Below are 24,416 nucleotides of genomic sequence, written 5' to 3'. Positions count from 1 at the left end.
TGGCTGAGCTGGAGAAGGATGGCTCAGTACTGACCCTACCCTGGCCTGGGCCTAACCAGCACCTCCAGAACTGCTGTGCTGATGGCTGGCCAAGCTGTGCTCCCCTGGGCCCAAACATCCAGCATCAGAAAATGCAGTGTACATACTTACAGGAGATGGCGGGGAGTTGCAGAATTCCAGAGGGAGGCTCCTACTCCCAAGGATGGGAGAGCCTCCCACTCTCAGGCGACAGGCTTCCCTGCTCGGGTGGGACCTGAAGGGGACAGGCATGTGGTCACTCTTCCTATCCCACTTGCCCACAAGTATCTTCAGAGTAGGGGTGATTTCACCTCCTCCAGGCCATTTCCATCTTGTGGGATGGTGTAGACAGGGCACCTGACATTGCAGACCTTGAGAAGACAGACAGGAAGCAGAGCAGATGGGGGCTGGGCCTCCTCCCCTCTGTTCACACACTCCCCAAAGTGTGGATTCCTCAGGATAGCAGGAGAGGCCATGAGGCTCAAATATTTCAGTGGCCACCCGGGAAAACAGGGCACCAATAAGTGTTGTTGGGTCCTTGTTCCTACGCTGCAAATCTTGGTTCTTTCCTCCTAATATCCTAAAGTCCTGAAAAATGGGGCAGGGGTCAGTGGGGGTAAGTGGGTGCCCTAGCCGAATTGGAAACTCCCTCCCTCTGTCCTATTTTCATCCCCAAACCCATCTCTCCTCCTCGCACCATGCCCCAATTCACTACACCAGACGCCCAAGTCCTGTCTTCACATGGCCTTGGCAGGCCTTGGGGATTTCAAGTAGATCATGGCATCCACCAGGGCAGTGGGCATGTAGCTCATGGGGAGGTAGACGAGCTTGGCATCCCAGCCAGGTGAGTACCGGGTGTGGGGGTGGCAGGCAGTCAGCACGTGCTCCATGCAGTCCATCACCGAGAACAGATTAGGTAAGGAGTTTTTTTCTACATTTTTGGCCATTTTCATGTCTGTCCAGAATGAGAAAGAACCCAGATAATACTCCCACCTCTCAACCCACCCACCCTGGGACCAGCTTTGGGAGAAAAGTTCCTAAAAATTCCTACTTCCCCAAAGCTGTCACCCCAACTTACTTCAGTCAGGTTGCCCTGGCCTAGCCCTTCCCCTAGAGTAGGTTGTTTCACACTAACCAGTCTGGATCTCAGCCTGAGAATACCTGGACAGCATGAACAAATATCTTTGCTAACAATAGGAATCTAAGGGTCTGAGAACCAGCTGTTTCCAACATCAGTTTGCTATGAGTCCAAGGGTGTGTTCCCTCTCTGGCTTCAGTTTCCTCCTCAGAATAATGAGGGGGTTCAGAAAAGTGGTCCTAGGTCTAATAAGCCTAGGTCATTTGTGTGGATTACCAGTTGACCAGAGAGGATCATGGGAATCAGGCTGAACATCTCCATATTCTGGGGGAGGCAAAGCCAGGAAGATGAACCTGACACTAATAGAGCAGCTAGTGATGGGCCCAGGCCTTCCAGACAAGGGTTTGCATCTCTCCACACTGTCCAAAGCCCACTCACAGGAATCCAGGAACTTCTTGCTGTAGGGCTCCTTGACACACTAGCTGGCTCGGTCCCACAACTGTTGGAAATTCTGTAAAAATGTCTCTTTTTTGCTAGCTCCAGTTTTGAAGGAACCAGGCTCAATAACAGCCACCTTCACTCCAAAGAAGGAGATCTCTCTCCTGCAAAGCAGACAGACACAGGGAAAAGGACTTTAGAGGCCTTGGGAGAAAAAACGCACAAACAAACAACAATCCAGGACTGGGGTGGAATAGGCTGGAAGCCTGGGGACTTGCAAAGGGCAGCAGCCAATGGGACGATAATAATGACCATTGCATTGCCTATGTATAGAGTTTAAATAATTTTTAAAATAATTTTACATAATGAGCTCATGAGCTCTAAACCTACCTATCCCGCAGTAAGGCCCCACTGAAATGCTATCTCCTCCTATTTTCCCCACTTCCAATCATCACTAAGCCTTGCCAGTCTTACATCCTGCATACACTTTCCTGTCCCTTTCTTGCCTTTTCCTGCCCTAGTAAACCCCTGGTTGTCTCTCAGCTGAGCTCCTGCACATGTCTTCTAAGGAGTGTCTCTCTGCTTTCAGATTTATCTCCCCACACTCAGAGCCATCCTTACCACAGCAGCTAGAGCAGTCTCCTGAGGCTGATTCAACCAAGTAGCTACCCTGATTAGGTGGCTATTATCCCTTCCATGGGCTTCCACTGCCAAGAGCATGAAGTGCCAGTGGCTCTCCAGGGCCCAAAGGCCCTCCCCAAGACCACCTGTGCCTACCTTCCCAGCGACTTGCCCAGGCCCAGCCTTGTCCTTCCTCCCTGGAGTTTTTGCAGTACAGGCAGCATGCTCGCCCTCAGCCTGGGCCTCTGCTGATGTGAGGCCCTCAGCCAGGAAGCCTTTTCTGGAAACCCTTCTATGCCCAGTTGTCAGGCCAACTCCTTGTCCTTCAGTCCTTAGCTCAGACCCCAGCTCAGGGCCCTCTCCTCAATTGGGGGCTTCCAGGGCTAACTTGGTCCCAAGCATTACAAGAGAAGACAATAGTGTTTTACAATCTCTTGTCCTGCTCTCAGCTGTGAGAGTCTGTAGGTCAGGACCCAGATCTTGTCTTAGGACTCACTGAGCACTTATACAACTGCCTAGTAAATATCTGCTGAATGGAATCAAATGAGTGCCCCACTTCCATCGATCCCTGACAGAGAATATCACAGTGGATATGTACATGCACTCAGGAGCCAAGGTATCCCTAGTCTTACTCTGCCTCAGACAATTCCCTGCAGTGAAGTCTACTCTATGGCAGGGGTATATCTCATGAAACTCTATGAGCCTGGGCCCCTCCTTCCACTCAGAACATTGAAAGGTGGTTCGCAATGAATGGCCACCAAATTCAGGGAGGCGGAAAGACCACGGAACAAGAAAGAGGTTTCCAAGGAGGGGTCTAAGGCTGTGAATAAATGAACCCCCAGGAAAAGGCTCCTGAAGAAGAACAGAAGCAGGAGAGCTAGGGAGACTCCACTGTTCCAGTCCCATACCTGAGGGAGTCTGAAAAGGCCTCTAGGGCGTACTTGGAGATGTAGTAGGCCCCGCCACAAAGGGACACTGAGCCCATGACACTGGAGACACTGACTATGCGGCCCCTTGCCTTCCTCACTAGGGGAAGCATGCCCAGGGTCACCTCAACTCACCCCCAGTAGGTTCACGTCCAGTACTTCCACAATGTCCTGTTTGGTCAGCCACTCGTTGGGTGCCAAGGGCACAGAGATGCCAGCATTATTCACCAGGCCCCATAGACCTGGAGTTAGTGGGAAATTAGAGAAGAGAACGTGAGCATGTCCAGTGTACACACAGTTATGGTCCAAATTCCCACTCCAGTTGAGTGAAAAGACTGCAATAGACATTGGATAGGGGGAAAGAGGTTAGAATAACTAACCCCATGGTATCTGCAGGGTGTGGGGTTTGCAGATCCTGTAAGCTGCTGGAGGACAGTAACTATGTCTTCCTCTTCCTTTCATTCTTCATGGCCCAGCAGGGCCTGGTAGATAGTGGGTAATCCCCTATATTTGATGAATGCAGGAGCTGGTATTAATGAAATACAATTTGTCCATTAGTCTAGAAACTTAGAGAATAATGTTTTGGCTTCTTACACATTAATGACGTATATAGTCACCTACATTTTCACATTTTAATGGACACCTTATATAGCATGTGCTCAACAACTATCTATTGAAGAAACGAGAGAAGCAGGAAGACAGCAAGAATGATGAAGACAGACAATAAGAGGAAAAAAAACAAGACAAAGCTAATATCTGTGCACAGCTTGGTTGGAAAAGACAGACCCGAAATGCCAGTTTGGGGGGAAGGTGGAGAACAGTCCTGTATTTCACATTAGAGGACTGGCCTTGAAGCCACTTGTATCAATATTGAGTAGCTTCCATGCAGGATGCAAAGTTTGCCCTCCAAGCTGGGAAGTCCAAGGGTAGGCTTTGGGGAGGAGTCCAGGTGCACTCACCCCTCACCCAAGGGCCCAGACTCCCCTTTCTGCCCCAGAAAATGTCATCCTCTTCTCCCTCCCACCCAGATGGCCATCCTTGCCCCATCTCCCTCAGTTCCCAGCCCACTCAGGTTTCAGGCAACCTCTCTGGAAAATGCACTGGGGAGAAAAGACTCAACTCCAAGGACTTTGAGTAAACAGAGTTACCAACCCACCAACCTCAGAGCAGTAAGAGTGGGCTTAGGCTGAGTTAGGGCAGGGGTGGTGGCTGCTGACTCTGGAAGTATTGGTCCAAAGAAATGAGTTGCTCTCCTGCTCAGAAACATGCCCTGCCCTTATAGAAATGCAAATACTTTGGCCCAGATATTTTGTTTTTAAGAATCTAATCAATACACAAGTTTATAGAGATTTAGTTAAAAACAGATTCATGACAATAAAATGTAGGAAATAATTTCAATATCATACCATTAGGTAATGTCTAAATAAGTAATGCTGTAGTAAAAGACGGCAGCCAAGAAAACCCTATGAAGCAGATCTACTCTGCAACACATGGGTTATCATGAGTCGGAATCAACTGGCTGGCAATGAGTATGGCAGTAAAGTAAAATGATGCTTTTGTGTGTTGTCAAGTTGATTCCAACTCCTAGCAATAGAATATTGTAAATCATTAAGCATTAAATTTCTGAAGAAAATTTCATTTTGTTGTAAAACTGAGCATCATTTTTTCAGTGAAAAGGATACAAACTGTGTGCAAAAATATAATCCCATATATGTCACAACATTAACAGTAGTTACCTCTGGGTGGTGAAATTATGGGACCTTTTTTTTTTTTAACTTTATACTTTTCTATGTTTTCCACAACGACCAACCATTACATTGATAATCAGATGAAAGAAGTCAATGGCCTTCTTTTCCTCCCAAAATAAGACAGGTAGAGTACTGTAGTAGAAAAAAAAGTGGCCACTTACTGGTTATTTGACAGTCCTAAAGCAAGTTCTAAGGAGCCCTGGTGGTGCAGTAGTTAAGCGCTCAGTTGCTAACCACAAGGTCAGCAGTTCAAATCCACGAGCAGCTTGGCATGAGAAAGAATGTGGCAGTCTTCTTCCCTAAAGATTAAAGACATGGAAACTCTATGGGGCAGTTCTACACTGTCCTATAGAGTCGTCATGAGTTGGAATCAATTCAAGGGCAATGGATTTGGTTTTTTGGAAAGCACACTCTGAAAGTTCAGTGTCCTCATCCGAAAATGGGGCTTATCTTAATTCTCTCTATAGGTGAGTGTGGGTCGCCAGGAAGAACATGGTGAAGTGCTGAGAACATGAGGCCAGCTCCAGCACTGCCTGCCAACCTCCCACTCAAATCTTCTGGGAGGTGCTCCAGTCTCTACCCTTAAGTCATAAAGTCGACTTTGATCTCTAACCCTAGGGATCAGCCTCAAGTAAATCAAGAACTTTGGCTTTTGGGGAGAGGAGAGGATAGATACAAATTCTGAAAGACCAAATTCTCATCAGTGCAAACTCACCAAAATTACAGAGCTCCCAAATGGAGATGGGGTGGGAGGAAGACAGAGTGGAAAACAGAAGGGGTTCAGGCTTGCATGGTGGGTGAGGTGAAGAAGTATTAATTCAACCTGAAACACACCTTAGGTATCTACCCAGGTAACAGAAGCAAGGTCTCCCATTCACGCAGAGAGAAGCAAACAGACACAAACGGGAATCCTTCACCCACTGGGTGGCTGCATTGATGCTCTCAGTCTGGGTGACATCCATAGTCACCATCTCCAGCCTGTCTGATGTCTGCCCCTCAGTTGCTCTGCCCCCTGCTCTGTCAGACATGCAGCCAGCACCCTCAAACCTTGCAGGTCCAGCTGCCTGGCCAGCAGGTTCCCAAAGTCTGAGTCACAGCCCGTGATAAAGACACACTTGTCTCAGAGGTGGCTCACCACCTGCCTTTCCCGGTACCAGCGCAGAAGGTAGTACAGGCTCAGGATTGGCTTTCAGGGAATTGGCTAGAGAGGCTAGAATCAGAAAAGAGTCCTGGCCTCAGTAATCACAAAGGCTGTGCAGGTAGGCTGGCCTCCAGGCTCCATGATATGGAGTCCTCAAGTTTCTTCCTGTTTAATTCCTTTCCTAAGCATTATTGGCTCTGTCCCTAACTTGTGGATTCTGCTGTATTGATCCCAGTTCTAATATCGTTGGATTCCCCAAGGACCACCTTCCCAGCCACTTATCCATCCGAGGTTACCTTTTCCCAGCCACTCTTTCTCAGTACCTCCACTCCTCCCTGCTCCCTATCTATATGCATGCACATGCACGCACACACACACACACACACACACACACATGCTAGTGATACAGCACTGTGTGTACTTACTTTTGTTTCCTGCTCAAGTCCTGGACTCTGGTCTTGGTGATCATACAGAGGTTTTTACAGGATTCAAAACCCATTTCTGGTACCAATTAGCTGTGTGACCTTGGGCAAGTTGTTACATCCCTCTGAGCCTGGGTTTCTTCATCCAGTTTAGCACACAGAATTTCACTCCTTCGAAAATTAAGTCACTATCTCTTTCCCTGGGATTAGGAAGAGAAGGCAAAAGAGTGTAAAGGAATAAGCATTCTCCTTATACAGTAGATCCTAGGGCAGGAAGGTGTAGGGGATCACAAAGGGGGTGTCTCACCACAGAGGCAAGGAAAGGGGAGAAGAAAGGGAATGGTGCTAGAGCACTCGGTAAGGAAGGTTGAGAGAACAACTTCTGCAAGGTAAGTGTCTTAGGCTGGGTCCTCTAGAGAAGCAAAAACAGTAAAGCGTGTATATATATATATACGTAAAAAACTTTACATATATATATATAGTTGTTGTTAGGTGCCGTCAAGTCGGTTCCGACTCATAGTGACCTTACGTACAACAGAATGAAACACTGCCTGGTCCTGCACCATCCTTACAATCGTTGTTATGCTTGAACTTATAGTTGTAGCCACTGTGTCAATCCACCTCGTTAAGGGTCTCCCCCTTTCTGCTGACCCTGTACTCCGCCAAGCACCATGTCCTTCTCCAGGGACTGATCCCTCCCGACAACATGTCCAAAGTATGTAAGACGCAGTCTCACCATCCTTGCCTCTAAGGAGCATTCTGGCCGCACTTCTTCTAGGACAGAGTTGTTCGTTCTTTTGGCAGTCCATGGTATTTTCAATATTCTTCGCCAACACCGCAATTCAAAGGCGTCAACTCTTCTTCGGTCTTCCTTATTCATTGTCCAGCTTTCACATGCATATGATGTGATTGAAAATACCATGGCTTGGGTCAGGCGCACCTTAGCCTTCAGGGTGACATCTTTGATCTTCAACACTTTGAAGAGGTCCTTTGCAGCAGATTCACCCAATGCAATGCGTCTTTTGATTTCTCGACTGCTGCTTCCATGTCTGTTGATTGTGGATCCAAGTGAAATGAAATCCTTGACAACTTCAATCTTTTCTCTGTTTATCATGATGTTGCTCATTGGTCCAGTTGTGAGGGTTTTTGTTTTCTTTATATTGAGGTGCAATCCATACTGAAGGCTGTGGTCTTTGATCTTCATTAGTAAGTGCTTCAAGTCCTCTTCACTTTCACCAAGCAAGGTTGTGTCATCTGCATAACGCAGGTTGTTAATGAGTCTTCCTCCAATCCTGATGCCCTGTTCTTCATATAGTCCAGCTTCTAGGATTATTTGCTCAGCATACAGATTAAATAGGTGTGGTGAAAGAATATGACCCTGACACACACCTTTCCTGGGACTTTAAACCAATCAGTATCCCCTGGTTCTGTCTGAACAACTGCCTCTTGATCTATGTAAAGATTCCTCATGAGCACAATTAAGTGTTCTGGAATTCCCATTCTTCTCAATGTTACCCGTAATTTGTTATGACCCACACAGTCAAATGTCTTTGCGTAGTCAATAAAACACAGGTAAACATCCTTCTGGTATTCTCTGCTTTTAGCCGGGATCCACCTGACATCAGCAATGATATCCCTGGTTCCATGTCCTCTTCTGAAACCAGCCTGAATTTCTGGCAGTTTCCTATCAGTATACTGCTGCAGCCGTTTTTGAATGATCTTCAGCAAAATTTTGCTTCCATGTGATATTGATGATATTGTTCTATAATATATAAAGATTTATATCAAGGAAATGGCTCACATGCTTTTTAGAGGCTGTAATGTTCCAAGTCCTTGAGGTAGGAAAGAGGATTCTCTTGACTCACCTAGCCACAGGGGCTGGCAAACCCAAGATTGGCAGGCCAGAAAGCAGGGCTATTGCAGGCTGTGAAGGCTGAGGAATCTCAATATTGGCAGGCCAGACCACAGGTAAGGTACTAGTTCAAGTTCCCAGAACCAGAGGTCAGATGTACAGGAGCCAGGTGCAGGAAAAGCTAGGCTGCTGAGGGCAGAAAGATGAAGGCTGAGAGAGGGCGGTGATCTGCCAGAGGCCCCGCCCCTGCTGGTACCATAGCAGATCCCATCGTGGAGGTAATCACGTATCAAATCTCAACAGAGAAATGATCACAACATACAGCTGCCAAAACACTGAGAATCATGGCCTAGCCAAGTTAACACACAATCTTAACCATCACAGTAGGTGTGGGACTATTACCCTTTCACCTCCTAAAACTGCTCTTTCCCACCCCTGGGAGCCCTCTGCCCCACCTGCCCAGCCACAAGTGCAGAATCTGGCCCACTCAGTACTGAGACTCTCAAAGCAGAAATCATCACCCAGCTTTATTTTCTAAGTGATGCCACCAGGACTCAGTTCAACAAGGACAGCAGGGACAGTGTGCCCTGTACTCTCTCAAGCTAGGAGGGCTGTCAAACCTAATAATTGAAAAGGATCTGATCAGTTGGGCTCAGGATGCTGATGGAAAGGAGGAGGGAGCTGCCCCTCAGAAGGCTAAAGAAAGGACCAGAGGCTGCATCTCATGAAAACTGTTGACTGAGGGAGTTTCAGGGTAAGATAATTACTACCATGTCAGGACAGAAGGTGGGGCAAGGAAGGGCAGAGATAGGAGAGTGGGGCAGGGACAGGAGAAGACAAGGTTTCTTTGCCCTGGGCATCTCCCCACTGTGCTGATTTATCGAAGCTCTGGCCCAGAAGTAAAGGAAGAAGAGGAGATGCACTGGGAGGGGGAAGAAGAGGTTTCCCGTGGAACCAGAGGCTCAACTGCAGGCAGAACAGACTGACAGGGCTGGTTTCCAGGCTCTGCCTTAAGGTGGAAACGTCATCTGCAGGGAGCTGACTGCTGGTTCTGGGAGAGTGTGTCCTCAAGGTGGAATGTTGCAGCAGTGTGGCAAAGGGTGGCCAGCAGCAATCAGCCTTTCCCTACTTCCTGAAATGCCTGGTAGGACCCTCCTACCACGGCTTCAGAGAGGGATGGGGGAGGAAAAAGGCAGAGGAGGAAGGAAGGAGCTCTAGAAACTCTGAGCAGGCCAAGGGGAACTGCAAATCATAATCTGAGATCCATATCCTGCTAAGGGAAGGGTCATGTTTACTTGGAACTAACTGGATTCTTTTTTTTCTCAGTGACCACAATTTTTTTCAACCCAAGAATATCTAAGGGCCCCCACTTCACCCTTGCTGTTTCGTTCTTGTTTGTGACCCCTTGCTGGGGTGCCAGGGCCTTCAGAGTCCCTTCCAGAGTCTGTAACAAGTCCAGGATGTTCCAGAGAGAGCTGCTTGGTCCCTACGAGAAGAAGGAAAGGAGGAGAGGAACCTGGGAGAACTCACCTGGAAGCTATGGAGTCCAAAAAAAGAGACAGCTAGCAGAGGAGATTCCCTGGTGCAGACTTTGCAGCCACAAGTATCCTGCACAGGATGTCCCGTCTAAATGCCCTCTTTATTTTAAGGAAGAAACTGAAGACGAGAGGGAAGCTCCCATGGACTCATAGTAAGCTGCTGTTAGAGACAGCTGGTTTTCACACACTTAGCAGTGTTAGCAGAGACCTTCATTCATACCGTCCATGTATTTTCAGGCTGAGAGCCAGACTGATTAGTGTGGAACAACCGCTTCTGGGAAAGCCTGGGACATACCCAGGGAGGTTGGAGTAGATTTGGAGCATGGCTTGGGGTCCCCAGATATACTTAGAAACTCTCTACCTAGAGCCTTGAGTGAGAAGAGTGGGATGTGCAAGTACATCTAGATCCTTTCTCACCCTGAATAGATCTCAAAACGATTGAAGGCATTTTGCTCACCTAATTGTCCTTGGTGATGAACTGTACTGACTGCCTGCCATCCCCCTACCCAGAACTTGGCTGGTTGGGATGCCAAGTTCCTCTACCTCCCCGTGAGCTACATGCCCACCATCCTGGTGGGTGCCATGGCCTACTTCAAGCTCCCCAAGGCCTGCCAAGGTCCTGTGAAGGCAGGACCGGGGTACACGGTGGTATGGATTGGGGTGATGTGTGAGGAGGGGCCTTGGGGGAGGGGAATAGCATGGAAACGGGGAGATTTGAAGTCTCCAGGGACACTGTTCACTCCCTTCTGACTGACCCATGCCCCAGACTTTTTCTGGGACCTTACTCAGCACTCTTGTACTATTAGGAGGAAAGAATTGTACCTTAGGAATGGGAACCCGATAGCACCCATTGGTGCCCTGTTGTCTTGGGTGGCCACTGAAATATCTGAGCCTCATAGCCACTCCTGCCACACTGAGGAATCCACACTTTTGAGGAGGGTATGAGCAGAGGAGAGGAGGCCCAGCCCCATCTGCTCTGCCTCCTGTCCATCTCCTCAGGTTCTGCAATGGCTGGTGGCCTGTTTACACCATTTCACAGAGTAGAAATGGCCTGGAGGATGGGGAGGCATCCCTCCTCTGAAGATACCTGTGGGCAAGGGGTGGGAGTGGGAAGGGTAACTATCTGCTTGTTGCCATCTGGCCTCCGGTCCCAACGGATCAGGGGGGCCTGTTGCCTGAGAGTGGGGGGCTGTCCTAGCCTTGGGGGAGGAGCCCTCTATCGGGATCCTGAAGCCCCCCCACTTCTCCCCTACAAGTATGTACACTGCATTTTCTGATGTTGGATGTTTGGGCCCAAGGGGGTCACTGCTTGCTCATCTACCATTAGAGAGGTCCTGGAGGGGCTGGTCTGGCCCCAGTCTGGGTAGGGCAGCACTGACCCATTCTTCTCCAGCCCAGCCAACCCCTGGGCTTCACCTGTCTCCTCCTGAACTGGAAGACCCCCTGCCACTGGGAATACCTGCACAACTCTCGAATGGCATCATCTGCCTTCTCTCTACCAAGCCTGCCCCATTCACTCACCCTGGAGGCAGGCATGCTGGGAGATGACTCCCAATTCAGTTCTAGAGTTGCCGGGACCTCGGTAGGTGTGAAGTAGGGGAGGTTTGCGTTCTGTTACTCCTCACCTCAATCCTCCACCAGCTTTAGGTCTGTTTTCAGGGCTGGGTCCTTGACCTGAACCCCCCTTTCTGTTACCCTTGGTACAGAATGCCCAAGCCCTGCTAGACTCTTCCATGGTGACACCTCCCTCATTTGATTCTTGTGCTTCCCATCATTTCATAGATTACGGAGTATAGAGATGCATCCTGGGTCTCTCCCTTCTGGGGAACTCGTGGCCCCAATTTTGTGTCAGACCCTCTAGACAGGAAAGGTATAGGGTGTTGTAATCTCTGAAGGTTGAGTCCTGGAACCACCCTTGGTCCCAGCATCCTTTTGTCCCTGCAACCTATGCAATCCTGGGTGTGGCCCCTCAGTAACCTCACACTCTGTCTTTCCCATTTCTCCTCTTACCTACAGAACTATGGGAGCACATCCACCCTGGGGAAACTCTTTACTTTTCACCATCTCTCATAATTCAGACTCACCTAGGGGCAGAGAATACAAAGAGCTGATGACCTTTGTATCTTTCCCCCAAACTCAGAACTTACTTCTCTTGGGGTTTGAAGGGCACAGAAACAATTTTTATTTGCTTTACATTAATGAGTTTGTTTTATTTTTTTCCTGAAAATAAAAATTAAATTTATTTACATGGTTACACTCATGACAAATGATTCTGATCCCTGGCCCAGGGATGGGGTGGGGCAGAGGTTTTACAGGAGGGCCCTATTTTAGCTGACTCCTCCTTTCTCTTTCGCCCCCGGGCTGACCAACCAGATTAGCCATCTCTTACCACCTACATCGCTATTGGAGGCTTTCCCACCCTTGGCACCATCAGCCTTCGTGGCTGAGGGAGAGAGGGAGGCAGCCACCAGGGCTGTCAGAGGTAACAAAGCTTCAGGTTGGACTTGAATTTCTTGCATCTAGGCTAATTGATGTGCTGATGCATCCACCTATAAAAATTAGAGAGGCTCACCCAGGTGCCCTGCATCTGTTGCAAGGAGTGGAAGGGAGGAGAGCTCTTCTTCCCAGCGGGTTGCAGCTGACCACCAGCTGGGGCCTGGAGAACTAGCCGCTCTGTTGTCTCCTGGCCTGATCCTTCTTGGCTGTCATTTCACCCCTGCCCTACGGAGGCTAATATGGACCTCTCCTTTATGTACCGCTGGTTCAAGAACTGCAACTTGGTGCGAAACCTCTCAGAGAAGTATGTCTTCATCACCGGCTGTGACTCGGGCTTTGGGAACCTGCTGGCCCGGCAGCTGGTTGATCGGGGTATGCGGGTGCTGGCTGCTTGTCTCACTGAGGAGGGGGCCCAGAAGCTTCAGCAGGATACCTCCTACCGTCTGCAGACCACTCTACTGGATGTCACCAAGTCTGAGAACATCCAGGCAGCAGCCCAGTGGGTGAGGGACCAAGTGGGCGAGCAAGGTGGGGTGAATTGCATTCTTTGGCCTTCTCTGTTTATCCTTCCTTCTTTCTCTTCCACAGGCTTCTGAGAGCATTCAGGACCCTATTGTTGAGATGAGGTGGGGGAGGTGATGTAGGGAAAGGGGTTGGGGCTCTGGCTGAGTCTGATTGGAAACCATCCTGTGGTTTGGTCTGTTCATTCCAAAGGGTTGTTTCCAAGGAGGTTTTCTTTTCCCCAAACTCAGAGAGGTAGAGAAGGGACTACAACAGGAGAGGGGGAAAGGAAGATGTGTTCTGTCCTCCCAAACCTCTAAAGATGGAGGTGCCTATCTGGAACTTCAGCAGTCCTAACCATCAGCTTCTATAGAAACATGAACACATTTCCTGGTGGGATCAGGCTGCGGGGGACAGGGACATGAGGTTGGATTCCTTAAGTGGGGCATCAAGGCTAGACGGCAGAGGAAAGGGACATCTCTTCGCTTCCTTTCACGGTGGATGTTGGTTTGACCTCAGGACAAGTGTTAAGTCAGAGTGGTTGCTCCTGTTGGGAAAGGAGGCTGCAGATTGGGGGTGGACCAGGACTGTGTGAAAACCAGCCCTGGCAACTTCCTGTACTCAGGGAGTGGGTGGAGGAATGGGAGGAGGAGGATGGGTCTGTCGCAGAAGCTGCAGCTTGGGCAGAGTCCTAAAGAACTAATCTGGGGGTCTGTCCACACAGGTGGGAGGGTAGAGCCCTGGGGTCCAGGAGAAGCCAGATGGCAACTCCCTGCTTCATTTTTCATCTTTGTTCTTATCACTATTCAACATACAATATATTTTATTTATTTATTGCCTGTTTCCATTAGTAGGATAAAGCTTCCTGGGGCAGCGCTTTTAGTCTCATTTATTTACTGCTGTGTCCTTCGTACCCAGAGCAGTGTCTGACACCTAGTAGGTGCTCAGTAAATATTTGTTGAATAAATGTTGAATGAGCATCTCAGCAAGCTTGGAGCCATTTGTGTTAATGATTCATTGGGCGTGTTAGTTTCCTATTGCTGTTGTAACAAATTGCCACAAACTTAGTGGCTTAAGCTGACACTGTAAAGAAATCTTTAGAGGGAATGTTTGACGACTGTTTCAGATGGCAAGGTGAAAATAAACACGAGTTCGCTTTCCGAAAGTACCACAAGTGCATTGACATATATGTACAATGAAGTGATTTCTTGGGGTATTAAAATTAAGTAGACTCAAAGTTAAAAACCAAAATTACTGTTCCCTTTAAGTTGTGTAACAGGTCAATGAGCAATGGAAAATCATTTTATGTTTAAAACTTGGTAATAATAAGAACATTTTCCTGCTGACATAACATTTTCAATTATCATTCAATGTATAAGTTTCCAACTAGAAAAAAAAAAAAAACTAGAAAGTAAGAGGAAATTTGGGCTCTGAGTAGCTGAATGGGGACAGTGGTGGTTCAGTGGTAGGTTCAGTGGTAGAATTCTCACCTTCCATGTGGAAGACCAAGGTTCAGTTTTCGGCCAATGTACCTCATGTGCAGCCACCACCCGCCTGTCAGTGGAAGCTTGTGTGTTGCTATGATGCTGAGCAGGTTTTAGCGGATCTTCCAATTGAAGATGGACCTGGAAGAAAGGCCTGGTGATCTACATCCGAAAATCAGCCAGTGCAAACCCTATGGATCACAATAGTTCAATAACCAACCAATCATAGGGATGGTGTAGAACCGGGCAGCATTTTGTCCCATTGTGCATGGGGTCGTCATGAGTCAGGGGCTGAGTTGACAGCAGCTAACAACAACAACAAAGTGGCTTGAAACAGCACAAATTTATTATCTTACAGTTCTTCGAGTGTCACTGGGTTAAAATCAAGGTATCGGCAGGGCTGCATTAGATTCTGGAGGCTCTAGGGGAGAATCCCTTTCCTTATCTTTTCTAGCTTCTAACAGTCTCCCAGGTCTGTGGGGTGCAAATTGTTTATGCTTGACTACTAACCAAAATGTTGGTGGTTTGGACCCATCCATTGGTGCTGCAGAAGAAAACTAGTGATCTGCTTCTGTAAATGTTATAGCCAAGGAAATCCTATGGAGCTCGGTTCTACTCTGTAACACGTGGTGTTGCCATGAGTCAGAATCGACTCGACGGCAACAGATGTGGTTTGGTTTTAGAGGCCTCCTATACCCCTTGGTTCATGGCTCCATTCTTCCAGTCAAAGCCAGCAAAGTCAGGCCAAGTCTTTCTCACGCTGCCATCTCTCTGGCTCTTCCTCTCTGCCTTCCTCTTCCATTTAGATGGACCCTTGTGATTACATTGGGCCCACCAGGCTAATCCAGGATAATCTCCCTATTTTGATTAGCAACCTTTATTCCCCTTTCCCATATATCCAGGAACTAGGACATGGTCACCCTTGGGGGACATTTTTCTGCCTACCACACTGGGGACCGGATTGGGGGGGGTGTTCTTGCATGCTTTCTTGTTACCTCTGAGAGTCCCTGGATGTGACAGGCTGGCACAACCCCAGACTGCTCTGACAATTTTTTAGTTGCTCTTTGCAGAAGAAATTAAGATTACCCTCGTTCCACAGCAGGTGGTAATCCTCTCCTAGAGCAGGTTACCAGTAATGATCAGAGGTGGTGAGGAGTGTGAATCCTCTCTCCACAGACAGAGAAAACGTGAGTTGTATAGTCTTTGGGTCTTGAGGAACTTCATTTTCTCCTCTGTTAAATGAGAGTCCCTTCCAGCTAGGAAAGTTCTGAGTCCTGCCAGCCAATTGGTCTCCTGTGGTCTCTAATTGTAGGAAGACAGGAAGATAGGGTGAAGGCATGGCTTATGTAGGGATCCCAGACCTAGAGGAAGGGATGAACTGTAACTAATGTCTCTATCCACCTGCTGCAGGAGAGAGTGGAAAGTGCTCTTGTCAACAGAGGCCAAAGTGGGGAAAGGGCAGGAGCTAGGGCTGTGGGGCATGTGGGGTCCTTGAATGAAAGAGCTAGGAGGCCCTTGAAGATCATCTAGAGGTTTTTACAACAAAGTTCCTCTCCCCCTCCAAGTGGAATTTTATTTGGAAGCTCAATATGTAAAACAATTGAGGGTAGAGCTTCTCCCTCTCCTAGCAGGTTCTGGGACTCAGCCTGGAAAGTCCTCAGGCTTGTAAAACACAGACTGAAAAAAATTGTTGTAGTCCAATCTGATGAAGACTCTGAGGCCCACGCAGAGGAAGTGGCATGTGCATGGCTGTAGGTAGAACCAGGACTAGAATTTGGGGCTCTTCAACCCTGGGCCTCTGCAGAGTTAACAAAAACGAAAAAATGAATGACAATACTTAGCATTATTTCCCTCCATTTATACCAACCCAATTTAAATAGGGATTTCCTGGGTGGTGCAAATAGTTAACGTCTCTGCTGCTAACTCAAAAGCTGGCAGTTTGAGTCCTCCCGGAGGTGCCTGGGAAGAAAAGTCTGGCAATCTACTTCTGAAAAATTCACCACTGAAAACCCTATGGAGCACAGTTCTACTCTGACACACATGGGGTCTCCATGAGTTGGAATCGACTCAACGGCAGCTGGTACTAGTAATTTAAATATCTCAGAGAGCTCTTATCACACTTTTCCATAATTGTTTTGTGTAAATATTTTATATATTTATTTGTAAATATCATTTATCTCCTCTCTGGTTTGTGAGCTGTTTAAGGGATAAGACCCTCTCTTATTTATTTTATGGCTCTAGCACCTTCCCCTGTAATTGGCACAGAGTAGATGCAAGGATGAATGAATATGTCAATGTATGAATGGATGGACGGACGGACGGACGGATGGATGGATTTTGGTAAAATGTGAAATGGAGTTGGTTTCTTGTACTTACTTGAATAGAGAGGGGCAAGTTTGGGAGGCAGGAAGGAACTCAAACATTAATAGACACTGCTGATTTCTGCCCTGGTTCTGTCTCCCTCCTCTCACCCCCAGGCCTCTGGGCCCTGGTGAACAATGCTGGAATAGGCCTGCCCAGTGGTCCCAGTGAATGGCTGACCAAGGAGGACTACGTGAAGGTGATCAATGTGAACCTGGTAGGACTGATTGATGTGACCCTCCACATGTTGCCCATGGTCAAGAAAGCCCGTGGCAGAGTCATCAACGTGTCCAGCTCTGGTGGTCGCGTAGCTGTCATCGGTGGTGGCTACTGTGTCTCCAAGTTTGGTGTTGAGGCCTTCTCTGACAGTATAAGGTGACTGGGCCCTGGTGCCAGACCACTCTGGGTGGGAATGCTGGGAAGTTCACCTCAGGAAGAGAGAGCTGAAGTGATAGCATGTGGGTAGGGGGATTCTGGAGGGAGGACGCTGAAACCATAGCAGAAGGAAAGCTAAACCTCAGGGGGCCTTCTTTAAGGGCCAAGAGAAGAAGGAACAAAGAAAAGAGCCAGAGGAGATGGAGGTGGTCAGTCTGCCTGCCCTAGAATGAGTGAAACCCTATTTGGGCCTGTGAGAGTAGAAGGGAGAGCCCCCCAAACAGACAGAGAGGGCCCCGGGGTTGCCTATGGGGAGACACTCATAGGAGGATATAGGCCTTGCATAGAGCCCCATTCCCTTCATGGATGTTGGGTGTGGGGCTGGGAGTGGGAGGAACCTGGCAGCAGGAAGGTCTTGGCCTAGATTCTCTAATTGACTTCCTCCCCACTAGATTTGCCTAATGCAAATTACCCAGCCACTGTGGACCAGGCTTGGGAAAGGGCCAAGGCCCTAAGGAAGGCCTTATTTCATGTAGGTAATGCCTGGCCTGGTACAGGGGTTGAAGGTGCACCTTTCAGGTTCCTGGGGAGACAGGCTCCTCCAAAGATGTCAGAGGTGCCTCTTCTTGATGGCCCTCTATCATCTTGGGGCCCCACACTGAGTCCAGCTCTTCTTTCCCAGGCGTGAGCTCCACTATTTTGGGGTCAAGGTCAGCATCATTGAGCCTGGAAACTACCGGACGTCCATTCTGGGCAAGGAGAACATAGTGTCTCGCATGCGCAAGCTGTGGGAGCGGCTGCCTCAGGAGACCCGGGATAGCTATGGAGAAGAGTACTTCTGCGTCTGTAAGTCCCCCAGGCACGAGAGGGGTCCTGGGAGGGATGGGGACACTCTGAGGGTTAAGGGCTTGCTTTGGCCTTACAGATGATGAGGCAGAGTCTGAGGGGTTACAGGTCTAGTGGCAGAGCTGGGGTTTGAGAATAAGAGAACAAGTGAGCAACTGCTGGGAGTGGCAGGACCATGGCCGCTGGTGGTGGGGGTGGGGAGTTGGGGAGTTATAGAGATGCTGCCCAGTCCAGGCACCCTGTCCCCTCCAACCTTAATTTTGCAGATGAAGCAGGTGAGAATGCATTGAGATAAGTATAAAGAACCGATCAAAAACATGGCCACTGGAGCCAGACTATACCCATTGCCATCGAATCGATTCTGACTTGTAGCCATCCTATAGGAGAGAGTAGAACTACACCACAGGGTTTGCCGATGTTTTGGTTAGAAGCCTGAACTCTTAATCACTGTGCCACCAGGGCTCCAGAGCTAGACTGCCTGGGTTTAAATCCTCCTAGTATTGCCATTTACCAACTAGGAGACTTTGGGGATGTTTTCTAGTCTCCCTGTGCCTCAGTTTTCTCATCTATAAAACGGAGCTAATGATAGTGCCTACTCACAGGGTTACTAAAAGGATTAATATCTGTGAAGTGCCTTGCGCACGCTAAAATTGGTTGCTGTCATGTGGATTCTGACTCAGAATCTGTCAGAGTAGAACTGTGCTCACTGGGGAAGTAGAGCACCAGACCTTTCTTCCAAGGAACCTCTGGGTGGACTTAAACCTCCAACTTTTGTTTAGCAGCTGAATGCATTGTTTGCACCACCCAGGAGCTCCTGCATACACCAAAACTTGTTAAACAAAAAGGAAGAGAGCTCCCAGGCATTTAAAAGAAAGGGTCTCCCAGCAGCTCCCATCTCTCCCTGAGCTTAGGATCTCCTGTGTGTCTCAGGTGCTTTTGAGGGTGGAAGAGGGGCATCACAGCTGTTTACTATCCCCCTAAAAACTAAAAACTCTCAGTCTGGGGGACAGAGGGAGCCCTGAGCCTTGGGGAATATGAGGAGGGGGTGGCCTGAAGCTACAGTGGAGGAGGAATTGACCAAAATGTCTTTTGGAGCACCTCCTGGTAGGGGAGAGAAGACCCCATATTCACTGAAAATTCAAGCCAAACGCACTGCCTTCAAGTCAATTCCAACTCATAGCTCCCTAAAGGACAAAGCAGAACTGCCCCATAGGGATTCCAAGGCTGTAAATCTTTGTAGAAGCAGATTGCCACACCTTTCTCCCAGGGAGCGACTGGTAGGTTCATACCACTTACCTTTAAGTTAGCAGTCGAGTACTTTAACTACTGTGCCACCAGTTCTCCCATAATCACTCAGAAACATGTAATCTTGAAGCTGTGCTGGTGGGTTTCAGAAGGAGCTGATTCACAAAACTGGCTAGCTCTCTCCCAGTGCCTAGGAGAGAGAGCTGCCCCTCAGAGCCTCCTCTGTAGCTGCCCTTGTGTGGGGTGATCTCTGACCTGGCCATAGAAACTGGCCCTGGCAGGATCAGCTGGCACCTACTTAGCAGCTATCTCACTTCTCCTTTGCAAGCCCCACTACTAGCCAAGAAGCTGGGGCTGGCAGTCTGCTGGCTCAGAAGGGTTCCATTGGCCAGAGCAAAGAGCCTTCACCCATCTCTGCCCCCTCTGGACCTTCATGGCCTAGTTACAAATTTCCCTAATGCAGACTGTGTTTTTCTCTTTGCTTTGGCTTCTGTGAAACCTCTGAGGGGAAATTTACTGCCTGGTTAAGCAGCTCTGGGACTAGACTGCCTGAGTGCAAATTTCAACCGGCTTGTTTGCCTTGGGCAGATTGCTTGTTGCTATTAGTTGCTGTGGAGCCATTTCTGACTCCTGGTAACCCCAGGCCAGCAGAGTAGAACTGCTCCATAGGGTTTGCAAGGCTGTGACCTTTTCAGAAGCAGATCACCAGGCCTGTCTTCTGAGGCACCTCTGGGTGGTTCAAATAGCCAACCTTTCAGCTAATAGTCAAACCCTTACTGTCTGTGCCACCCAGGTGGCCTTGGGCAAATTACTTAACCTCTCAGTTTTCTATTTGTAATGGGTTGTGAGAATTAAATGAGTTAATATGTTTAAGATGCTTAGGATAGCCCCTGGTCCATGGAAAGAATGATTTGATAAGGTTGCTGGTATCTTTATCCTCCTGTAGCCTGACAGGCTGGCCTCCTTTTATCCATTACACTGATACCTATAAGCTGTATAGTTCTTGTATTGCAAAAAGATCCTTAGATACTTATTTTGCAAAATTCAAAGTGATGAAGTGTTAAAGTATACCCAGAAACTCTGGATGAGCTAATAAATCAATCAAACTGATGGCAAGCATCGGACTGCCCTGCGGTTGCAGTGCAGGTGATTCTGGCTCGTGGCAATGCTGCGTGTTGCAGAGTGGAACTGTGTTCCACAGGGCTTTCAAGGCTGTGACCTTTTGGAAGCAGATGGCCAGGACTTTCTTTCAATGCATGCCTGTGGGTAGGTTCAAAATGCCAACCTTTTGGTTAGTAGTCAAGTATACCACCCAGGGACTATTTAACTGCCCAGAAGGGTTAATTTTAGTGGTGTGCTCCCCTGGACATCATACTTCAATGGAGTAAAAAGCCAGATTCATTTAATACCTATTTTGCTGTGCGCCTGCCACATGCCAGGCACTGGGCAGGGGCGGGGAGTCAGAGTGAACAGAACAGCTGAGGTTGGTGACTGCAGGTAGGGAAAGGCTCAATGGCCAATGTGGATAAGTGCCATGGAGGAGAAGCACCGGATTATAAAAAGAGAAGGGCTGGGCGTCAGCCCCCCAGTTTAGAGCAGAACATACGGAGGGCTTTTCTGAGTTGACTTTGAGTAAGAATAAATATTAGGCGGCTGGGAATCAGAAAGGGGGGAGGGGAGGGAAGTTTTCTCTGGAGAGAGGACAATTGCTCGAAAGCCCTGGGGACTTTGAAGAAGCTGGGGTGTCCCTGAGTAGTACAAACAGTTAACAAGCTCAGCTGGTAAATGAAAGGTTGGAGGTTTGAGTTCATCCTCAGAAAGAAGGAAGGCCTGGCAATCTATTTCTGAAAAATCAGCCATTGAAAGCTCTATGGCACACAGCTCTTCTCTGCCACACATGTGGTTCCCGTGAGATGGAGTTGACTCCGTGGCAACTGGTTCGGTTCTGGTTTAGCTCTTCCTGGGGAGGGACTAGATCAGAAGTCCAGGACCTATTCCTGGGAAAGGAGGGGAGGATGGAAACTCAGCTATTGGGTCCATACAAAGTGTCAAAGCCTAGTCCCTGGTACTTCATAAACTTTACCTTGCTTACACCCCACAATAAAAAAGAACACTTTCCTAGGTGACTGAATCCAAAGCTCACTATCTTCCTCACTGTCTAGGAGAGTGGCGGGGGCTGGCTTGGCACCTCTGTGTCCCTTCACACACAGTGACTAGCAGGATGCCCAGAACAAAATAGGAGCTGGATAAAGAGCTGAGCGAAACTGAAAGAATGTGCCTCATACAGCTTCCCCCATCTGCGTACCTTCTTCCACCCCACTGCCTAAGCAGTTCCTCCCCCTTGTCAGAGCCCAGTTCCAAAGCCATCTATTCAGGTCAGCTTACCTGGACCTTGTCAGCCCACAGAGTCTCCCTGGCTCTGAGAGAGCACACATAGCCCTGATCATCTTGAATGATCCCTTTGACACTCAGCCTCCTGCCTCGGACCCGCTGGTGGTGGTCTGTGTCAGGCACAAGGCTGGATGCCCAAGGTTGGCTAAGTCTATCTTGGGATGGTTTGGCTTTTAAGTTAACACGGCTCTTTTGGGGACCCCAAAATGCAGTTTGGCATTTTCACCACAGCTGTTTCCTCATCAGGAAACAGAGAAGGAGTTCCTCAGAGTTTGGGGGGAAGGGTACTTGATGTTTCATCCCATGCCTCACTTAAAAGTATCCCCTTCCTGCAACCACTCACCAATGTCCTCACCCCTATGGCATCTATAGATGTTCTATACCGTGTGGGTGAATTCCCTGCCTTCCTAGGATACCCCCCAAAGTTGGGGCAGCTTTGATTCCCCTTTTGTTTTTAAGTCTTAATTCCGTATTCTGGAAGCCTGACCCTCAGTCACTATTTAATCCAGGAGTCCTTGGACTTTCATTGAAGTATGAGTCCCAACGACCTGCCCCTGTCCCAAATCCCTAGGGCGAGGGTGCATGTTGGCCCCTTTACAATGTACAGTGTGGCCTGTCTCCTATTTAGGTTGTGAGCTTCCACCAAATTGGACCACTTGAGTGCCCTGCACCCAACTCCACCCCTACGTGCACAATGCAAACAAAATAACCTTTCACAGTTGTTAGTGCCTTAACAGGGGCCTGTCTGTGCCTTAGATCCTTGGAGTCATACAATGGTCTTATGACCAAGGCAGGGAAAGTATTATTATTCTTTGATAACATTTTTTCCCTGCATACTTTTGTAGAACATTTGGGGCCTCTAGAAGTTACAGCTGACCCTCGGTATCCAAGAGGGATTGGTTCCAGGACCTACCCGGTCACCAAAATCTAAGGATGCTCAAGTCCCTGATATAAAATGGCGTAGTATTTGCATATAACCTATGCACATCCTCCCATATACTTTAAATCATTTCTGTTGCTAGGTGCCATCGAGTTGGTTCCAGCTCATAGCGACCCTACGTACAACAGAACAAAACACTGCCCGGTCCTGCATCATCCTTACAATCGTTGTTTTACTTGAGCCCATTGTGGCAGACACTGTGTCAATCCAACTCATTGAGGATCTTTCTCTTTTTTGCTGACCCTCTACTTTATAAAGCAAGATGTCCTTCTCCAGGGACATGTCCAAAGTATGTGAGACCTAGTCTCACCAGTCCTTCTTACTACTCAGCCTTAGTCTGGAAGGTCCACTGAAACCTGGTCTACCAGTGGCAAAGCTTCCAGTATCACAGCAACACCCAAGCCACCACATTATGACAAACTGACAGACACACGGCAGAAATTGTCTCTAGATTGCTTATAATATCTAATACAATGTAAATGCTATAAAAATAGTTGTCATACTGTATTGTTTAGGGAATAATGACAAGAAAAAAAAAGGCTTTTTTTTTCCCTGAATATTTTCAATCTGCAGGTGTTTGAATTCACAGATTTGGAACATCCAGGTACAGTGGGCTGACTGTACATAGAAAAGAAAAAAAAAAAAAGGCTCCAGTATCTAGGAATCCCACCAGCCAAATGTTTTTATTTTCTTCCAATTTTTCTATGTGCTTATAAGCACACATGTTCTATCCTGTCCTCCCCTGCCATCTACCTTGCTATTAATTATCGTCATTATTCTCCAAGGAAGGTATTATTGTCCCCATTTTACCAAAGCTGAAAGTTCAAGCTGAAGGTCATACAACTAATAAGTGGCAGAACCGGGCACAGATCTTATTACTCATCTAATGCAATAGCAGGAATTCAAGGCACAATTGTTGAATGCAGAGAGAGATAAGATTATTTACGGTGTGTGTGTGTGTGTGTGTGTGTGTGTGTGTGTGTGTGTGTATAAAGTCATCCTGGAGGGCATGGCAGGTCTGATTAGAGATTGGGTGTTACTCAGGTGAAACTACCTTTTATGGAGAATAACAGAGTTTTTTTTTTTCCCCTGTGCCGCAAACAGATACTGAAAAGTTAAAAAACACGTTGCAGTTGGCCGAGCCAAAGATCATCGATGTCACCAATAGCATGGAGCACGCCATTGTGTCCCGGAGCCCCCGCATTCGATACAACCCTGGCCTGGATGCCAAACTCCTCTATCTCCCCCTGGCTAAGTTGCCCACCCCAGTGACAGATTTTATTCTGAGCCGGTACCTTCCAAGGCCAGCGGACAGTGTCTGAGCCAGCAAGGCTCCAGGGTAGTCAGTGGAGTGTAGAGGAGTGGGTGGGAAAAGGGACGGTGGGCATCAGATGTCCTGGGGGTCCTGGCTGCAAAAGACGCTTTGCTTGGTTGCCAGTCACTGCTGGGGAATTTACGGGTAACTTTTTTTTTTTTTTTTTAATAGAAGACCAGTGCTGCTGGTGGAAACCTGGGGTGGCCTTTGAAGGTTCAGAGGCCTAGGGTATGGCCCCAAGAACATCGCCCAGTAAGGATAAGGCATTTGCTGGGCTGGAAAAGTCAAGGAGAGAACAACCAGCTGCTCCTGAAACCTGAGCCCCTGTCAATTATCACCCCCATTGGGAAATACTGTGGGATTATCTAGTCCACTGGAGAATCTCAACCATCTTCCTACTGAATCTTTAGACATACATTAACCTCATTGTAGAAACCCGAAACCTAACCCATTGCCAACAAGTCCATTCCAACTCATAGCGGCCCTATGGGACAGAGTAGAACTGCCCCACAGGGTTTCCAAGGAGCAACTGGTAGATTTGAACTGCTGACCTTTTGGTTAGTAGCCAAGCTCTTAACCACTATACCTTCAGGGCTCCTTAACCTCATTCATATAACCCATTAATTTGAAATATGTAATAGAGCAGGCAAGGACAGCAAGATTATATTAAGCAAAGGTTT

At 48.1% G+C, this 24,416-nt stretch overlaps 1 protein-coding gene and 1 pseudogene across 1 annotated transcript; one reads left to right on the top strand and one right to left on the bottom strand.

Moving 5' to 3' along the window:
* Positions 1-755: 755 nt before the first annotated feature.
* On the bottom strand, positions 756-12,301 carry LOC126076446 (retinol dehydrogenase 16-like; annotated as a pseudogene).
* Positions 12,302-12,517: 216 nt separating this feature from the next.
* Positions 12,518-23,743, top strand: SDR9C7 (short chain dehydrogenase/reductase family 9C member 7). The gene is made up of 4 exons (XM_049884959.1): positions 12,518-12,806; positions 16,741-16,999; positions 17,682-17,845; positions 23,526-23,743. Exons 1-4 carry the CDS (start codon positions 12,518-12,520, stop codon positions 23,741-23,743), a joined length of 930 nt encoding a protein of 309 aa, XP_049740916.1.
* The last annotated feature ends 673 nt before the right edge of the window (positions 23,744-24,416 follow it).

The sequence above is a fragment of the Elephas maximus genome, chromosome 4 (genome assembly GCF_024166365.1).
Source record: "Elephas maximus indicus isolate mEleMax1 chromosome 4, mEleMax1 primary haplotype, whole genome shotgun sequence".
Taxonomy (NCBI): Eukaryota; Metazoa; Chordata; class Mammalia; order Proboscidea; family Elephantidae; genus Elephas; species Elephas maximus.
This window is presented reverse-complemented; position numbering and strand designations above follow the sequence as displayed.